The 17,290-nt window shown below is 38.5% G+C and overlaps 2 protein-coding genes and 1 long non-coding RNA gene across 7 annotated transcripts; all 3 read right to left on the reverse strand.

Moving 5' to 3' along the window:
• Window positions 1–198: 198 nt before the first annotated feature.
• On the reverse strand, window positions 199–2,061 carry LOC113686260 (uncharacterized). Its single transcript, XM_089209418.1, has 2 exons — window positions 1,490–2,061; window positions 199–1,158 (listed from the first exon to the last, which is right to left on the reverse strand). Exons 1-2 carry the CDS (start codon window positions 1,927–1,929, stop codon window positions 297–299), a joined length of 1,302 nt encoding a protein of 433 aa, XP_089065544.1. The 5' UTR covers window positions 1,930–2,061; the 3' UTR covers window positions 199–296.
• Window positions 2,062–3,626: 1,565 nt separating this feature from the next.
• Window positions 3,627–12,469, reverse strand: LOC113686261 (presenilin-associated rhomboid-like protein, mitochondrial). Of its 5 annotated transcripts, none has more exons than XM_089209419.1 (10): window positions 11,982–12,469; window positions 7,918–8,062; window positions 7,332–7,460; window positions 6,891–7,035; window positions 6,309–6,410; window positions 6,055–6,099; window positions 5,826–5,905; window positions 4,867–4,968; window positions 4,597–4,694; window positions 3,627–4,317 (listed from the first exon to the last, which is right to left on the reverse strand). In XM_089209419.1, exons 1-10 carry the CDS (start codon window positions 11,996–11,998, stop codon window positions 4,221–4,223), a joined length of 960 nt encoding a protein of 319 aa, XP_089065545.1. In that variant the 5' UTR covers window positions 11,999–12,469; the 3' UTR covers window positions 3,627–4,220. The 5 variants fall into 5 exon arrangements, with proteins under 5 accessions (XP_089065545.1, XP_089065547.1, XP_027059665.2 ...); XM_089209421.1 differs by lacking the exon at window positions 11,982–12,469 and adding an exon at window positions 9,344–9,471; XM_027203864.2 differs by lacking the exon at window positions 11,982–12,469 and adding an exon at window positions 8,353–8,479.
• A 1,346-nt stretch (window positions 12,470–13,815) lies between these two features.
• Window positions 13,816–16,140, reverse strand: LOC113686258 (uncharacterized). Its single transcript, XR_003447637.2, has 3 exons — window positions 15,994–16,140; window positions 14,897–15,031; window positions 13,816–14,084 (listed from the first exon to the last, which is right to left on the reverse strand). It is a non-coding gene; the product is annotated as an uncharacterized LOC113686258 (long non-coding RNA).
• Window positions 16,141–17,290: the final 1,150 nt, after the last annotated feature.

Below are 17,290 nucleotides of genomic sequence, written 5' to 3' on the forward strand. Positions count from 1 at the left end.
AAAAACACATTAAAGATAAAATGTTTATTCCTTACAGTGGGCGACCGTAAGTCAAAAATCACAGGATGAGAGGTTGGTACCATTTGACCATTTTTTCTACTTACAGGTTGAAATACTAATTCTTTTTCAGTACTACTTTTGAAATTATTTCACAGTTGGAAAACACAACTGGAACCCTTACCCTCAGAAATAACAAAAGAGAGTTTTATGGAAGGGGATAAGAAGGGTGCGCAGGGAAGGTAATAAACAAGGGGCACAGGGAAGGTAACAAACAGAAACAAGGGTTTGTCCACTGATCAACTTAAAAGTTGAAGTAATTGGTTCAAGACTTGCCTCTTATGTCGCCCGTCTCCCTTTTTCCGCTCGTTCATCCATCCGCGCATTCGAGCGAGGGGTTCCGGCAGTCCGGCGGTAGCTGTTATTGTTCGGGAAAGAGGGTATCTCTTTCCCTCGGTTTCTTCTGGAAGAACCGTCGACACCTTCCTTAGAGAGATATCCTCTGTCCAGTGGTTTATTACCGGTGCAGCGACGTCAACTTTATTAACACGGGACGTCCCAGTTCTACGAGAGGAAGAGGTACTAAAGTTCTTGGGGTGTTTGCCTTTTCCAGCCATTTTAGAGCAACCTTTGGCTGCTACGACAGTATTTAATTGAGCCACTCCACTTGTACTCGAGGGAACGACTCTAGATGAGGATTTTCTCTTTGTTTCTTTTTTCCGAATCGTAGATGTCGAACTCAGCTCAGAGTCACGTTCAATCTCATCATGGTGTTCTTCCATTTTAAGTGAGGTCGATTCTGATTTTTCCGGCCCGATATAACATTCCTCAAAGACACTTTTCTCCCACCTCTTCTTTGAATTTGAAATGAATACGTGATTTTCATTTCCGCGAACATATTTTCCTGAATTATCGCAATTTTTATCGAAAGCTTCTTCCGTGCTACTCGTACCAGGCTTCACATTCGACCCACTAAATCGGCCAACCGTGACACGTGGTTCCTCACGCGCTTTACGACGAGCGGTTTTCAAGACACTTGAGTAACACAGCACCACGACGATCACGGGTGTCACGAAACTTGTCGCGCTAAGAAACATCGTGTAACTCTTATCGCTTTCCCATTGGACTGTACAGATGAACTCATAAGGCAAATAAACATACCTGCAACAACATCAATCGAAGTTAGCTGAAAATACAAATGTGTTTCTCTGTAGAGCGTTAAGTTACGGAAGAGTTTCGGTATTTCTCGGCCCAGTTCAATATGTCGAAAACGCACGCGCGCTTGAAAATCGCTGATTCATCCCAGAAGAAGGAAGATGAACTCTCGAATGAATGAATGAATGAAAAGCTAAACTAAGGGGAAAATTTAATTTTGCGCGAATATTGGTCACTAAAAAAATGATTGCTCAATGCTAACACCGTGGTTAATGGTTGAAGGCCTAGAAAAATGCAGACCAGATCTAGAAGATAAAAATCAACTGATTTCACAAACCTTGACCAACCAAACACAGGAAGAATCGCCACAAATAGAGCATGTATCCAGATGTAAACCAATGTAAACCTTGCTCTTCTGACAGTCAACCAATTTCTGTACTGGAGTGGGTATACAATTGATAGCCATCTATCAACAGATACTGCTGTGAGCGTCAAAATAGATGTCACACAGAAGAGCGAGTTGGTCAACCCACTTATTACACAAAGAGATTCACCAAACAGCCATAGTTTGTGAAAAGCTGAAGCAGCTATCAGAGGCATCCCAATGATCGACTGCAAGAGATCTGCCACAGCGAGATTTGCCAGAAACATACCAGTTTCATTCCGTAACGGTTTGTAACGGATTATCACGAATAAGGTCATAACGTTTCCAACCACACCGATTATTATAATTCCGCTTATAACGATTCCCGTGATGAAACCGATATCGACTGGCATGATATGCGATAAGTATCTTACCAGCACGGTCAAAAATACATTTAAGTTATTACTGCGCGATGGAATTTAGGTCTGTGAATGGATATAGATGATAAGGAGAAATTAAGCCATGAAAAAAGCCATGCAGAGAAACTATTCCTGTTTTTCGATCTGCTCAAGTCTTGTGACTCTTTCAGCGTTATACAGATGCCTTTAGAAGAATAATCTACGTCAGTAATCGGACGTATCTTTGTTCTAAAGAAGAATGGAAGAGGAATGAAAAAAAAACTGTTATTGATGTTTCACGTGTTCCGTTTGGCTGTATTTCCTTGATCAAAAAATACCTTTTATCAATAGCAATGGGTTATAACAAGTATCACGTTAAAATTGAACATCCACACTTGTTCCAGAACGTGATCGAAATGCTTTCCTTCGCCGATTCACAGCGGAAGAGTTTCTTTATCCGAATAAAACGCCGCTAGTTAAATAAGGACTTGTTAGAGCGAGGAAAGTTCCGAAGGCCTTTTCCACGAGGTGCCACCTAAAGAATATCGCTTTCGTCTCTCTATTCATGGTCTCCAATCCAGCTGCGCCTCTTTTTCTTTTCTCCTCATCGTCCGAAGAACATTTTGGATTACATTTTCAAAATAAAAATTCAAAGAATGGAAAATATTGTTCTCAGATATGACAGATGGCAGAAATGGCTTCCTCGACTAAAAAAACTTCTTGCATGAACGAATCTTTATCCTCCACGAAGTGAAAAATAATTTTAACAAGAGCTAATCGGCTATTGTTACTATTGTCATAAAAAGGGATAACCATGAAACACCACACACATCGGAAGCAAGAAAATGCTTTTCTATTGGTAGTTTTGGTCATTTTTTTTCAATAATTTTAATGATCTTAAATTTAAGAAATGAACTTATACTTTAGCGCATCATGTTTTCTTCGTCAAAGTAAACTCTTACATTTCTTCCAAATAAAGGGGGCAAGTTTCTAAAGAAGCCGTGGTGCTGCGTCGGTGGGAGAGTATAACAAGGTAATTTTGTATTATCGACCGAGTTGATAACGTAAATTGGCCACTGTTAAAAGTTTCAAGCGTTCTCCCTTCGTCAACTCAGTTAATAACACCGAATTACATTTCTTCAAAAGTTTGTTTGTTTGATATTGTCAGAATGTATTAACGATGCTTTTTTAGTTTTTTTCCCTTGAAAACGATCTTGGCCATTTACAAACAGCTGCTAGATTCCGTAAATTTGCGTTTCCAGTAAATAATGAAACATAAAGAGTTATCCAAAGGAAAGCGTGGGCTGATGAGAGGGGGTTGGAGCCTAGGACAGGACATTAAGACGAGGCGACAATCGCGTCCTGTGTTCCCTCACGTAAAGGAGAAAAAAACTCACTGGCGGCTGTAACTCACCTTACCTCATTCTCATTTGAGGAGTCATCATTTCTTTAGTCACGTGGTCGGCGACACGAAAGACCATAAGAAAAACCGAGAGGCGCTGAGAACGAGATTGGCCCGTCCCATATCTCTTTTAGATTAGTGGTTTGCGCATACTCGGTATAATAGTGAAAGCTTATGTTTCAAGACAGATCATCTTAGCGCTGAAAATAACATATTTTCAGAATTATCAAATACAGGAAGGGAGTCAATATTCTGTGCAAGTGACCGACGAGGTCCTAAGATGCAATACGGGATCAGAAACCATCCATAAGTTCTCCTGGCAAATTTAATACGACTTTGTCATCTTTCAAGTAAATCAAGCAACCAAGGTAATTCAGTCTTGTCAACTGAGTTGATAATGTACATTGGCCACTGTAAAGAGTCTACAAGCTGACGTTTCGAGCGTTATCCCTTCGTCAGAGTGAATGGGGGGAGGGGAGGGGTTTTAGGGAGCCCTTATTCGCTTTGACGAAGGGCTAACGCTAGAAACGTCAGCTTCGAAACTCTTAACGGTGGCCAATTTACGTTATCAACTCAGTTGGCAATACTAAATTACCCTGTTACACTCTCACACCGACGCAGCATAACAGTATCTTTAGAAACTTCCCCCTTTGATCAAACAGACAAGCCTGTTGGCGGTAACATCAAGCAAGCAATAAAGCCTTGGCATCCCTCCCTGGGATCTATCGCGAGTCGCTTTTGCACGGGAAACCAAAATCGATGTCTTTCTTGAAAAAAGCTCTCGTTTAAAACAAGACGGTAAAGTTTCCAACATGTGCGCATATAAGAGGCTTTCTGCGTAGTCAGACCCGTTTCTTCTTATTTAAGACAGAATATCTGATCAAAAGATCAGATGTTACAGGATTCAAGTTCTTTTGCTTCCCTCTCGCAGCTTGTGCCACTCAGAAACGAACCAGCCACGCTTCTGCCAAATATAATAACTTCCGTATTTTAGGTATAGCCTGTTGAGAGAATACCAGAAGAAAACAGTTTGCTCCTGTTGAACAAGTAGCAGAAAACAACTACAAATAGTTTGCTCACGTGAGAGAGTGATGGATTACAAAATAAACTGATCGAGTAGCAGTGGACACACCCACTTCTCTTGGCAATTTCAAGAATTCCTTGCAAATCCAAAATAAGTAGTTTTCCTCCTGTGCAAATATGGCTGGGAACGTTTTAACAATGTAAGCTTCGCAGCAACAGCATTAAAATGACACGTATCATTTGTGTTAACTACTTACGCCCCAAATAAAACACCACCGAGATGTGCCGCATGATCAAACACTCTCCAACGCATCAACAATCCTAGCAAGTCAAAGCCAGCTACAGCTAGGAGGCCCTGGGGACGAGAGAAAACGAAACACCCGTGACACGATATTCACATGACGCTCCTGGGGTCAATGACGCCATGAGCAGTCACGTGTTGTCGACTGTAACGAAATAGATTAGTGAGTTATCAGAAACAGGGTCAAAAAAATAATCATCCTCAGGATTTCTTTCTTATTACTTACCACTCCAGCAGGGAATGTAAAAAACGGCAAAAACACAATAGACAAGCGCAAATCTGGTTCATTGATGCACACAAGCGATAAACACGCAAGCAATGCCCCTGACTAGGAAACAAAACAAAAAGTGGTTTTTAAAATGTGGATTTTAAGGAGTTAAGCCTTACCGTCTGTATGTCTGTTTGACTAGATGACAGCTGAATGACTAACTGACTTACTGACTAGCCAACTGACTCACTGACTAGCCAACTGACTCACTGACTGACCAACTGACTCACTGACTGACCAACTGACTCACTGACTGACCAACTGACTCACTGACTGACCAACTGACTCACTGACTGACCAACTGACTCACTGACTGGCCAACTGACTTACTGACTGACCAATGATTTACTGACTGACCAACTGACTCACTGACTGACCAACTGACTCACTGACTGACCAACTGACTCACTGACTGACCAACTGACTCACTGACTGGCCAACTGACTTACTGACTGACCAATGATTTACTGACTGGCCAACTGACTTACTGACTGGCCAACTGACTCACTGACTGACCAACTGACTCACTGACTGACCAACTGACTCACTGACTGACCAACTGACTCACTGACTGGCCAACTGACTTACTGACTGACCAATGATTTACTGACTGGCCAACTGACTTACTGACTGGCCAACTGTATGAACATGTAGGAAAATGACTGACTGGCTACGTGACCAACTGATTTGCAGGCTGACTGACTGACTGACTGACTGGCTGATTGACTGACTGAACTACTGACTGGCTGGCTGAACAAATGAGCAGCTGGCTGAACAAATGAGCAGCTGACTGACTGAGCGAATGACTGGCTGACTGACTAAGTGGCTGACTGACTGACTGGTTGACCAACTGACTAATGGACTGACAGATCGAGTGGCTAACTGACTGTGAAGATAATTTAACTTTGAATCCTTACCGCTCCTAGTGAAGCACCTACACGAAATGCATTGGTGAAACCAATTCTGCATGCCTGACTCAAGAATGAAGCAAAAACACCTGGAAAATATACATTTGAGCAAATGTCACATAAAGAATGACTATTCATGGTCAAGATTCTCTTTCCATAACTCATCAGTTGACTACTTTTGGAGAAGTTGTGAACTGTTTCTCACAGTATGAATTTGAGATATTTTTAATATGCTTACCTCCAGTAATGTAAAATGCAATAAACTGTTCTTTGCCAAGAAGAGCTGTAAAAGAAATACAACCTTATTAAAGGTGTATCAAAAGTTTTGGATTGCATCGTCCCAGAATATCATGGTTATTTTGGCAAAATACAAAATATAAAATGAAAATTGTATTGAAATTTGTGTATCTTAAAATGAAATACCAACACTGAAAAACAAAACAAACAAAAAAAACCAAACAAAAAAATATTACAGTTTATTGTATTATCTACCTTCTAAATGAGGTGCAAAATTCCAGAGCACAAACATGTTGATAGATAAATGCCAGATTTCTTTATGACTAAAGATAGATGTCAGCATTGTCAGACTTGAGCCTGGAGATAACATTATGAACTTCATCACCAGAAGAATTGTTAAATCATGTTATATGATAAGATGCATTATGTATGCACTTTGATTGGTTTTGGATGTTACCACCAACAACATTTTTCTCTTTTAGAGGAGAGATGCACAGATGAAGTCACTATCAACAACACTTTGGTTTTTGAAGGAAAAACAAATGGATACCATATTGCTGTGGGTCTGTTCAGTTATAGATTGAACAAAAAAGCATCCAAATGTGCTAAGAGCATTGGTGACACACTCAGCTGGGCCTCTAGTGACACACTCAGCTGGGCCTCTAGTGACACACTCAGCTGGGCCTCTAGTGACACACTCAGCTGGGCCTCTAATGACACACTCAGCTGGGCGTCCTGTGCCACTTTTTCTTTCTTACCATGCTTTGACATTAATCTGTGATCTGTACGTACAGCAATATGGAATATGAAAAAATCTTCAAATGATTGATGACTGACCTGAGAATGGAGATGTTGTAAACCACTTGTACATGAACAAATGTAATCTAGGTTGATACCATAACAAAAACACTGCTGTGTTTATGAAGATAATCACAGCTGCTGTCTTTGAGCCTCCGTGTAAAGAGTTCCACCATTTATTTAACTAAACAAAAAACAACAAGTCAACAGGAGATAACCTTTTAACCCCTAACATCAGTATGCATAATCTCAGTACTGTTCTCCGTACAATTCTTAAGGTGCTGATAAGGAGAATTTGTTTAACAATCAATAGCTTCTTTAGTTGGTGATCATTTCCTTTATTCTCATGACCTTAATGTGTGATTCAGGGGTGATAAGGTAAGGAGAAATTAGATGCTAGTCACTCTTAGGGATTGAAGGGTTAAAGAAACAGCCACCATATCACTACCAGATCAATTAAATGAAAAATTGAACACAAACCATATTGCGGAAGTCAAATGACTTGGAAGAATGAGAAGAAGGCTTGTTTGTCCTTTTTCCTTGCATATACAAATTTCTGACTCGTTCATAGTTTATAATTGAACATGTTCCAAAGCTCACTACTCCTGTCTAGAGTTATGAAGAGAAAAACTATGTAAGTGGTAAATAACTCCAAAGTAGAAGATAACCTTTGCAAATTGGAAGCAGAACATGAAGACAATGGAATTCTTCTACAGGTCTTGAATTTAGAACTGCTACTATACTTCACTATTTTGATACTGTACAAAATGAGCTATGAAGTCCTACAGAGGAAGACAGCATTTCAAGCAAAGTAAAGAAAGATACTCGGCCACCTGCCCCCCTTCCCCAACCCCTTCCCACTTTTTACCTTTACCTTCCATCAAGGGAAGGAGGGAGCCTGTGAAATATCAAATTGGGCCTGGTCATTGTTTACAGCCATACTAATCCTAAATGGTTCTTTGCACTAATTAATTTACCACCAGCCTCCTTCTCAATGGTGATATTGATCATCTTTAAAACTTCAAGACATTCTAATTTTTAAGAGGTTGATGTTTGGATCACATACCAGCACTGTGAACCCCAAAGGACGCACAATCATCCGTAATTTACTGACGTCGTCTGAAATTCCGGGCTGATTTTCATTTTTTCCGGATGTTCTTCCATTCTGGCCGGGAGTTCTCTCTCGTGGGTGAAACTGTCTTGATCTTGATCTAACACATGTAAACAAAACCAGTACACGTGCAATGAGTCGTTCCTAACGCCTTAAAATTTCTCTTGTCTGAAAATGAAAAATCTATATGTACTACCTGTGAAAAGGAAACCTTACGGACGATGTTTTCCCAGAAAGTTCTCTTATTCCGCGCCGCAAGGGAACGAACACGGCCGCCATGATGACTTCTTTCTTCGGCACCAGTCTTATTACAGACAAACCAAACACGGACAAGAAAACCTTCCGGCAATAGAAATTTAAATCGGTATTCACACAACTTCCTGGGACTACCTTTTATTTATTGCAGCTTGTAACTACAACTTTTTTTGCTGTTTTTGTCAGTTCATCTTGTATCGTGGTATGTTAGTTTTGGAGCCAGTCTTTTCTCTCATGCAATGTAACGGTAAGTTAACTTGTGCATCTACATAGTTTACTCTCTTGGAACAAAGATAAAATAAAAATTTAACTACCTATGACATATTAAAGTTCACACGGCAACCAGGTGAACAATCAGACATGGTTTGATGCTACTCTGGTTTACAGATTTAATGAATGTAACCGAAGAAGTTACAATTCATCGACCCAACATTTCGACACTCCTGTTTAGTGCCTTCATCAGGGGTGATCTAAAAGCTGCAACAATTAGTGATCATATCAACGGACCTCTTGTTGCAGCGTTTAGATCACCCCTGATGAAGGCACTAGACAGGAGTGTCGAAACGTTGGATCTATGAATTGTAACTTCTTCGGTTACATTCATTAAATCTGTAAACCAGAGTAGCATCAAACCATGTCAACTTATGGCATTTTATTCTTCAGCGATCATATGTTTCAGATTAATCATGCGAAAAAAGAGATCATCACATCACTAAGGGGCTTTCCGCAAATAATAATAAAGAAATTGACTTCCCATGACAACTCCTTTAATTGTTTGTTTGGGGTGCAACTGTAAAAACATAAAAATAGACGTCGAGGGGGTTGATATTGCGCTTGGTTTTGGATCAAAGAGATTTAAAGGATATTGCCACACAACATTAGTTAAGTTAATACTCCTCTTACGATCCCCTTTCGGTGTCCGCTTTATAGAGGCCGATCATCCTTAAGAAGGTCTCCCCCTAAGCTTATTGTTTTAGAAAATATGACCTAGGAACCATGAACGAGAGGCGGCGATCGACTCAAAGTGACCTTTTCGTGTAGACGTGTCAGTGAAGAAAGTGTTCACTCTGTGATAATACATGCAAAAAACACAAGAAAAAGCTGAATCAAAGGAAAAAACACCCACCACATCCTTGTAAGCCAACACTTAGCAGGACTCCTGAGACGAAAAACCATTTTCATTCAGCTCACGAAACAGGAGTCATTAAAAAATAATTAAATTCAAAACAAATGTTTGACAACTTGACTATATACCTTCAGCGACGACAATATTAGATGTATTATGTAATAGTACTAAACTATTTGCTTCACGTCAACAGAAGAGAACATATGTTAATTTAAAATTTTAATAAAAGATAATTAGGACCGTATGGCCTGACATGAAGGCACTTGGCTGTTTTATGTTATGATTTCTTCTTCGAGCGAGATTTATCTCGAAAACCTGAAGTATTTGTACACCGTATAGCTAAGGGAAAGTGTGTGTAACTAATCGGTAATATGATACTGGAATCTGTTGGTAAATTTCACTTAAATTCGGTTTGTGGTAAGACTGATTTAGTTAACATTATTATTATTTATAGTTTTTTCCATCAGATTGCCTGCCTGAACGCGAATAACAGCTAAAGGTGAAGGACAAACCCCTCGCCGGCGGACAGGATGATACGCCAAGCTTCCAACGATATGAGAAGATCGGTCGAGGAAGGAAGGCGTCATACTTAAGCGGCGTTGTTTAGAAAGTGTGCATGTCACTTCTCACGCAGAGGAAAACCCAATCTTAAAGGAATTGGAAACCATTTTATATGCGGAATGGCCGGTTTTTTTTTGCCGAAACTGCGTTTGCAAAATTATTTATACGGTGCAAGAATGATACCAAGTTGACTAATATAGGAATCGAAGGAAACATTTACAATTCAAACTATAGTAGGTGCTTCAGAAAGAGGAAATTACCTGTACACACTTGGCAGTAATAGCAAAAACCCTTATAAAAAAAGCTGTAAAGAAGAAGGTTAAAATAGGAACAAAATATACAAAATGAAGCAACGTACCAACGAAGCAACGTTTTATCAGTGAGATGATTCATGGAAAGGGAGTTATCGGAAGGAAATTTCTTTCAATGTCTTCAGACATTTTAGTAATGTTATGAATGTGTCAGCAAGACAGTGTAAAAAGGTTTTTTTATCGTCACTTTCCAATGGAATAGACTTTAAATGGTGCAAAAATAGATACACGGTTATTATTATCTGGTTTTATGGAAGATCTTCATTTGAACTTAAGTCAGTGTTGGTTTACTCACCGTAGTGCAATTTGTAGGACAATTAACTAAGTCGAAAGCATGGGAACGAAATGTGGTCCTAGAAATGTCGATGAGGTTAGAATGATAACTAAACTATTGTTTATGGTCATCTTTCTCAGTTAATATCCAGGAAGCCACTGAGAGTGTTTTTTTTTTTTCGTTTGATTAATGGCAGGAAAACCCGGTTACCCGGCTCCAACACCCACAAAGGCGATAATTACTAAATATCGGATCAGCAAACCCAGTATATTTCCGTTTATTTTAGCACTTCTTCGTCTTGTGGGATATTTATCAAGTTTGAGGTTTAATTTTTCATCTCAGCACAATCTCCTTTTTTTTCTCGGTGAACCACAAGAAGATTAAAAAGTGACTCCTATGTTTTTACGTCAATTGGCGATTCTTTTTTCTCGTTTCGTATCGAGTTAACTTAAGTGTTGAAGTAGTTGAGACAAAAACAGCAAGGGCCGGCGCATCTTTACTAATTATTAGACAATGGGTAGTCCAATAATCGTATTTCTCACAAGCAGAGAAATTTTAACAACTAAAAGAATCAGAAAATAGGATTTCCGTCGGTTAGGATTGATGTTTACAAATGCGGTTTATCGGTATTTACTAAATCACGTTTAATCCAGTTCCTACAGGCCAAGAGAAAGCCTGATTCTAATTTCGTCAAGCCCTTTTGCTTCCTGTCATTATTAAATTTTATTTCACGGACCAGTACAACAACTACAAAACAAACAGAGGAAACGTTTACAGTCAAAAACTACAGCTTATTAAATTAAATGGTGGTGATTTGAAAAAAGTAATCATTGTTGTTAACATATCAACGGAATATTGATTTATGAAAATCAAATAGCGAGAATTGCGTTTGCGTTTTTTTCCTTTTTTTTTAATTCAAGCTCTGTAATTGTCTGCTTTCACAAATCTGTATCAGTTAAAACACAAATAATTTACATATACCGCGGTCCGCTCAGTTCGTTCCCTCGATCTTCATTACCTGTTTTGGGAACTTTGGTTTCAGAGTTCTACGATTTAATGATGAAAGCGAGTTAGTGCAGAAAAAAAATTGTATCTGCATGACCTTCTCTCATCCAGGTGTGTGGTATTTTGATCGCCTAATTCCCTTCCATCAAGGAATCATCATGAGGTTTGTTTCTTATCCAGTTTTCTTAATAAATAGTTTCATCACTGCTTGAAAGAGCTTAGGTGCAGGGGATAAAGGTTTGACTTCAGGCTAAAAAACGGAGCTGAGAAATTGCACAAAAATACCATAGAGGCTGAAGAGGAAGACATGTTAATAATAATAGGAATGATAATGATGATACTAATAATAATAAAAATAATTATAATGATAAGGATGATAATGACAGTAGTGCAGGATGATTGATAATTATGTTTATAAAATAAAAAAATGTAATAGGCTATTTTTATTAATAAGAATAATAATTATTATAATGTTATTTATAGCTACCTTTCTCGCGTCATCATGGTAACGGCATAACTTGTAAATACAGCGCTTCTTCCCAAATTTTCCACACGGCCGATCAAATATCATAGAGCGTTCATTGGTTCCTCTGTCATGATTGACACGTTGGTAAATCAAGAATGCTGGAACACGCTCAGAAGTTAAATCGTGCACGTTTGTTTCTTTCTATAGTTCGTCATTGCAACTGATTGGATTAAAAATCAACTTATTCACACTGATTGGATAATTTCAGCACCTTGCACGATTTTGCTGGCGTATGTACCGTAACAACACACCGACACAAATGAAAGTATTTCCAGCTTTAAAGAAAAAAAAATGGCGAACCAGTGTGGATTTCGAAAAACTCCTAAAAAACTTCTTGGTTCTGAAGATGGCCCCAAGCCGCCGCTCCCCCTCCAAAAAAATTGATCTTGCTTCTCAAAGCTCGGGAAACTTTTTTTCTCTCTTTATTCTCCTTGAGATTTGACGTCGCTGGAAAAGGTCCAGAGGAGCCTCTATCCTTTTATACTTGAAGTGGAATGAGTAAGTGAGTAAACAATTTTATTAATCTGAAACCTTTCAGCATGAGGTCTGCAAGTTATGCGTTATGTGATTATTGAGGTATAAAAATCACAGTTAATCCGCTTTCTTGTCTGTTATTCATTTAACCCCTAGGCAAAATGTGTCAGTGAGAAGATGGATTTGAAAACTCCAATCACGCAATGATTCCTATTTGGAATAAACACTTAAAAATCTGTTTTTCTTTCTTCAGAAGCAATTGAATTATTTTACAGTAACACGGCCATTGCGAAAAGAGAAACGATATTTCCGTTTATCTTCCCTCAAATGTCAAGACTGAGTCATTGCTGTAGAGCAAAATTAATCTTACCAATAATGCGATGGTTTCGATGGTACGTTAAAATAGCTTGTGAACTCACCGCGCAAGTCAGTTAAATTGTGTGCTAAGTTCTGTAATCGGTACTAATTGACAACGAAGGAGACCCCACATTTAAAACTTTATCCATACCATAAAAGAGATTGCGATCAGTTGAAAATATCGTGATATTTTTTTCATGTTTGTAGGTTTCATTCTTTCTTCCAGACAAATTATCAGACAAATGTCCTGAATTCGAACGCTTGACTGCCTGAGGTTTGACGTTTATCGATCTATTTATGAAAACATTCTGAGTGCCGCAGCGTTGCTACGTACTTGAAATGTTTAGTTAAGATATGAACGAAGATTTCTGTTAAGTTTCTTGTTTTGTCATGTACGCTTCAGGCTGACAGGGTCTTCAAAAAAGCTTGAAATATTTTTGTAGAGATTGTTTATATATAAAATGACAGAGTAGTTTTGATGTTTAACATTCATTTTCATATAAGCACGCGATTTCACCGCCCTTTGATTACACTTTTACCCCTACGATGGCTCCCGAGAGCTATCATTTAACGGTTTAATTTTCATGGTCACGTTAGAAATATTTAATTTATTAAAAAAGTTCCCACTAAAATCATTTGAAATCAATAAACCATTCCTAAATGACCTAATAAAGAACAGTCAACATAAAGATTGTAAAAATTTGCTGTCGTTTATTTTCTATGAAGTAAGTATTCGTCAACATGGAGGAAATGTTCCCAAATCCTTTCAAGAATTTAAGCTAACTCTTCGCAGCGAAATTTGCGAAGTATATCAGTTTGCGTCCGCGGTGAAGGTTCACAACAATGGAACGAATTGTTAATTGCCTGCTCTTAAATGTCTGTCCTCTCTGTAAGTGGAGTCTAAGTGTGTTTGCCCAGCCGAGGTAACCATTAACTGACATAACAACTAATCATAATAAAAATGTCTTTGCTTTCAGTTTCTTGAGAGGCCATCATTAAAGTGATAAATGACAGACAAGTTTGTCCGCCCTAATTTACCATATTGCCTCGGGCATCACGACAATCGACCATGCAGTCAATTAAATTCCTGCTTGAAATATTATAGACAGCACGTCCATGAGTGTTTGGAAGTGTTTTCTTGGCTTAACGATTCTCTTTGATTACAAACGGAGTATTGCGCAAGTTTCCTTTCTTCAGATGGGACCGCTCCCTTGGTTTTCCCTCTTCTAGGGCCTTTGAAACCGGTAAAAAAGAAAAAAGGAATCTTCTTTTTTTCCAAAACGATGTTAGTTCTGAGCGGCCCGAGGACGGATCATATCTTATAAAGGCTCTTAGACAGGAGATTTTGAAATTGCAGCCCGCAAATAAGAATGAATTTTTAGTTACTTATGAAGTCCCAGAGATCTCTTAGCTGCAGAACTCATTCGTGTCCCGTTGATATGTTGCTGAGAGGCGTGCAAGATAAAAATGCTCTCATAAATACAACTTGGATACTGCCACAGTATTTATATTGCTCAGTCTGCATTCTGACCGTCACTCCGGCATAAAGATTTAGATGAATTTTATAGATAAGGAAATCTTTTAATATTAATGTAATCGAATCTAGAAGCGAACTGTGTCGAAGAACGTTTGCATTTTTTGCTATAATTCTTATTGTTTGAAATTTTTCACCAGATGTCGAATGAAACAACATTGTTATTTAGGGAACTTCACAGGGAAACTTGAGTAACTTGAAAGTTTAAGAAGTTACACAAGTTTCCGATACGAATGCCATAGACTACTATTTATATCAAAGATTCAAGTGCTAGGAAGTATTGAATAACTTAATTCTAATTTTGGATATCGAAGTTTTTACACAAATGTATCTTTTATCTATTTAATGCACTTAATAAAGATTTCATTTCAGGTGTTTTCAATATATTTTGATTTAATGTACAGAAAGAAGCTGCCAGATTATCAATCCCCCCTCTTCCCAAAGAAGTGTATTTCATGCACGCGGGAATGCATGTGCATGTCGTCTTGCACTTGTCAGTTCTCTCTCCAACCTCGCCCATAGTTCGGAAATACTTGTCCTCCCACGTTTCCTAATCGATTAGGACGGAAATAACCTCTCGGGAGTACTCGGATCTCGAGTAAAATTGCAATCATGCGATCGGAGCAGACCTGAGAGTTCATGATATCTGCCAGAAAAAAAGAGAACAGTATCGTCAAACTTTAGATGTGAATACGGGATGATACTGAGTTAGAAAACAGCTGTTTCCTTTTCAACCTTCAGTCGGTAGCAGTTTCAGTTTATTTCGAAACGTTTAGCCTGGTAAATTATGATCCAGTTTTTTCAAATAAGAAAAACAGAGCAGTTCCGGCGATAACGCAGGACGAGATATCGACTACAACACGCGGTTTCTCAAGCGTGTGTTATTAGCGCATAGAGTAAGCTCAAATATCTGCCCCTTCCATGTGTGCTTGCTAAGCAACAAGCCGGTTGTTCTGTCTGGCTGGTTAAAGATATTATTTTCTATTTTAATTTTACACCATTACCTGACATGGTTATTGACAGGGAATTTCGTGGTATCTGATACCACCTCAATTAATTACCGAACGCGCGGTATTGAAAATATGATACTACTTTTAAAAGAATGTTGACTACTGGATGAAGTTTATTGCCAGAAAGCCATTTTTAAGCGCACGTCGTCGAAAAATGGGTTTCCCACGACCAATCTTTGACCCACGAAAGCCGGAAACATGAAATTTCGAGAAGTTTTCCCGCGGCTTCTCTTATCTCAAAGCTTACTTCAAGAAAATATGAAAATCCAGAATGACCTGCAACTTCGTGTTTGTTTTATGATTTGCGAGGATACATTGCCATAAATTGCGCGCCGGAACATATGTTAGATTAACCGAAGGACAGTTAAATTAGGGCCGACCTTTCAGATGAACTCAAATCAGGAGACAAACATAGTGTCTTGTTGAAGAAAGAAAAATAAGAGCTGAAGGGGCATCGGCCTGTTGATTAAAGGATTGACCTTAGCTGTATCCTTTGAAGACAAAATTGTCCGTAATCTTTTTTATTTGCCCCCACCATGTGTTGTGTGGCAAGCGAAAGGTTATCAAGTTACACGTGTTGCTTTGAAACAAAGCCAACCTTTTCTAGCATGGTTTTCCACTATTTCCATATTGCATAATCATCCTGTTCACCACCTGTCAAATTTGTTGCTGACTTCAGCGAACTTTTATCGAATGCCACTATCTGCTGTCCTTACAAGCTGAGTCTTGTAAAAGTTGATTCCTAAGAAAAAAAAAAGAACTAAATTATCTCAAGCTTCTGTTGTGAAAGATATAAAAAAAATTTTTCTGATGATTGCCAACTGAGTGAAATTACTTCGGTTTTGCAATCAGTGAGATTTACCCTTTTTTTCCAAGGTGCCTGTTTTTCAATTTAATACCAAACGCTTGATTGTAATTAATGTATCAGTCAAATCCATACACTGAGAAGAAAGTACTAGACGTTAACTATTCGTTAAAGCTAAATAAAAGGCCCCTTATTGAGTTAAAGCCTCTTACTGAAGATAAAAGAATATAATTCTGCTGGGGTTTAAAACTTTAATGGACTGGGGTCTGGTTTCACGTAAAGATTTGATAAAATGCTGAATCACAGATGCGCCGAGTGCAATGAAATGTGCAGATATAGCACTAAAATATTAGAGGATACTGAAAAGAGGTTACCTTGCAAAATATTGTAAGGTGGCACATTTAGATTTTGGTTGCCTTAGGAATCCTTATAATGGCTAAAATTCAGCTTATTGTAACTAAATCAACATTCTTTAGTTAAGATCAGTTTAGTACTTTATTTCAATTTTAAGAGCGGAATTCCAGTGTGGCCAGAATAAGAACTGCCTGTTTCCCTGTTTGAATGAGTGATACACCCAATTCGTAAGCTTGGGCTTGTTTTTGTTTAAGTTTCAATTGTTACACTGGAATGTAAAGAAAAGCTTTTGAAAAAGACCCTCCCTACAAACCGCTTATTAACCAAATAATTTTCTGCTGTGTAAATTCCGTTTGAATTACCACCCAAGGGAGTTGTACGTCATCAACAGAAACAAATGATAGCTCTGTGCCATTGTGTTCACCAGATAGTCACGTACTTTCCTTACCTAATCCCACTTATTTTCTGAGGTAGCCTTTCAGGGCACAAGCATACAAACATGGGATGAAAGTTAACTGTTGTACTAAGTAAGGGAAAAGTTAATCAGTAACTTATCTGAATTTACCCGATTGCGCAAACACTGATTAAAATTTCTGTCGGTGGTGGTTTGGGCAGTTAAGCAGGCGAGGGAGAGAAAATACATTAGAGCCTACATCTATCCTTATCTGTGTATTTTACGAATTGCTCTGTAAATTATTTTATATGCGATTGGATTTGATTTGTATGTGTGAAAGAG

This window comes from Pocillopora damicornis, chromosome 6 (assembly GCF_964200805.1).
Source record: "Pocillopora damicornis chromosome 6, jaPocDami1.2, whole genome shotgun sequence".
Classification (NCBI taxonomy): Eukaryota; Metazoa; Cnidaria; class Anthozoa; order Scleractinia; family Pocilloporidae; genus Pocillopora; species Pocillopora damicornis.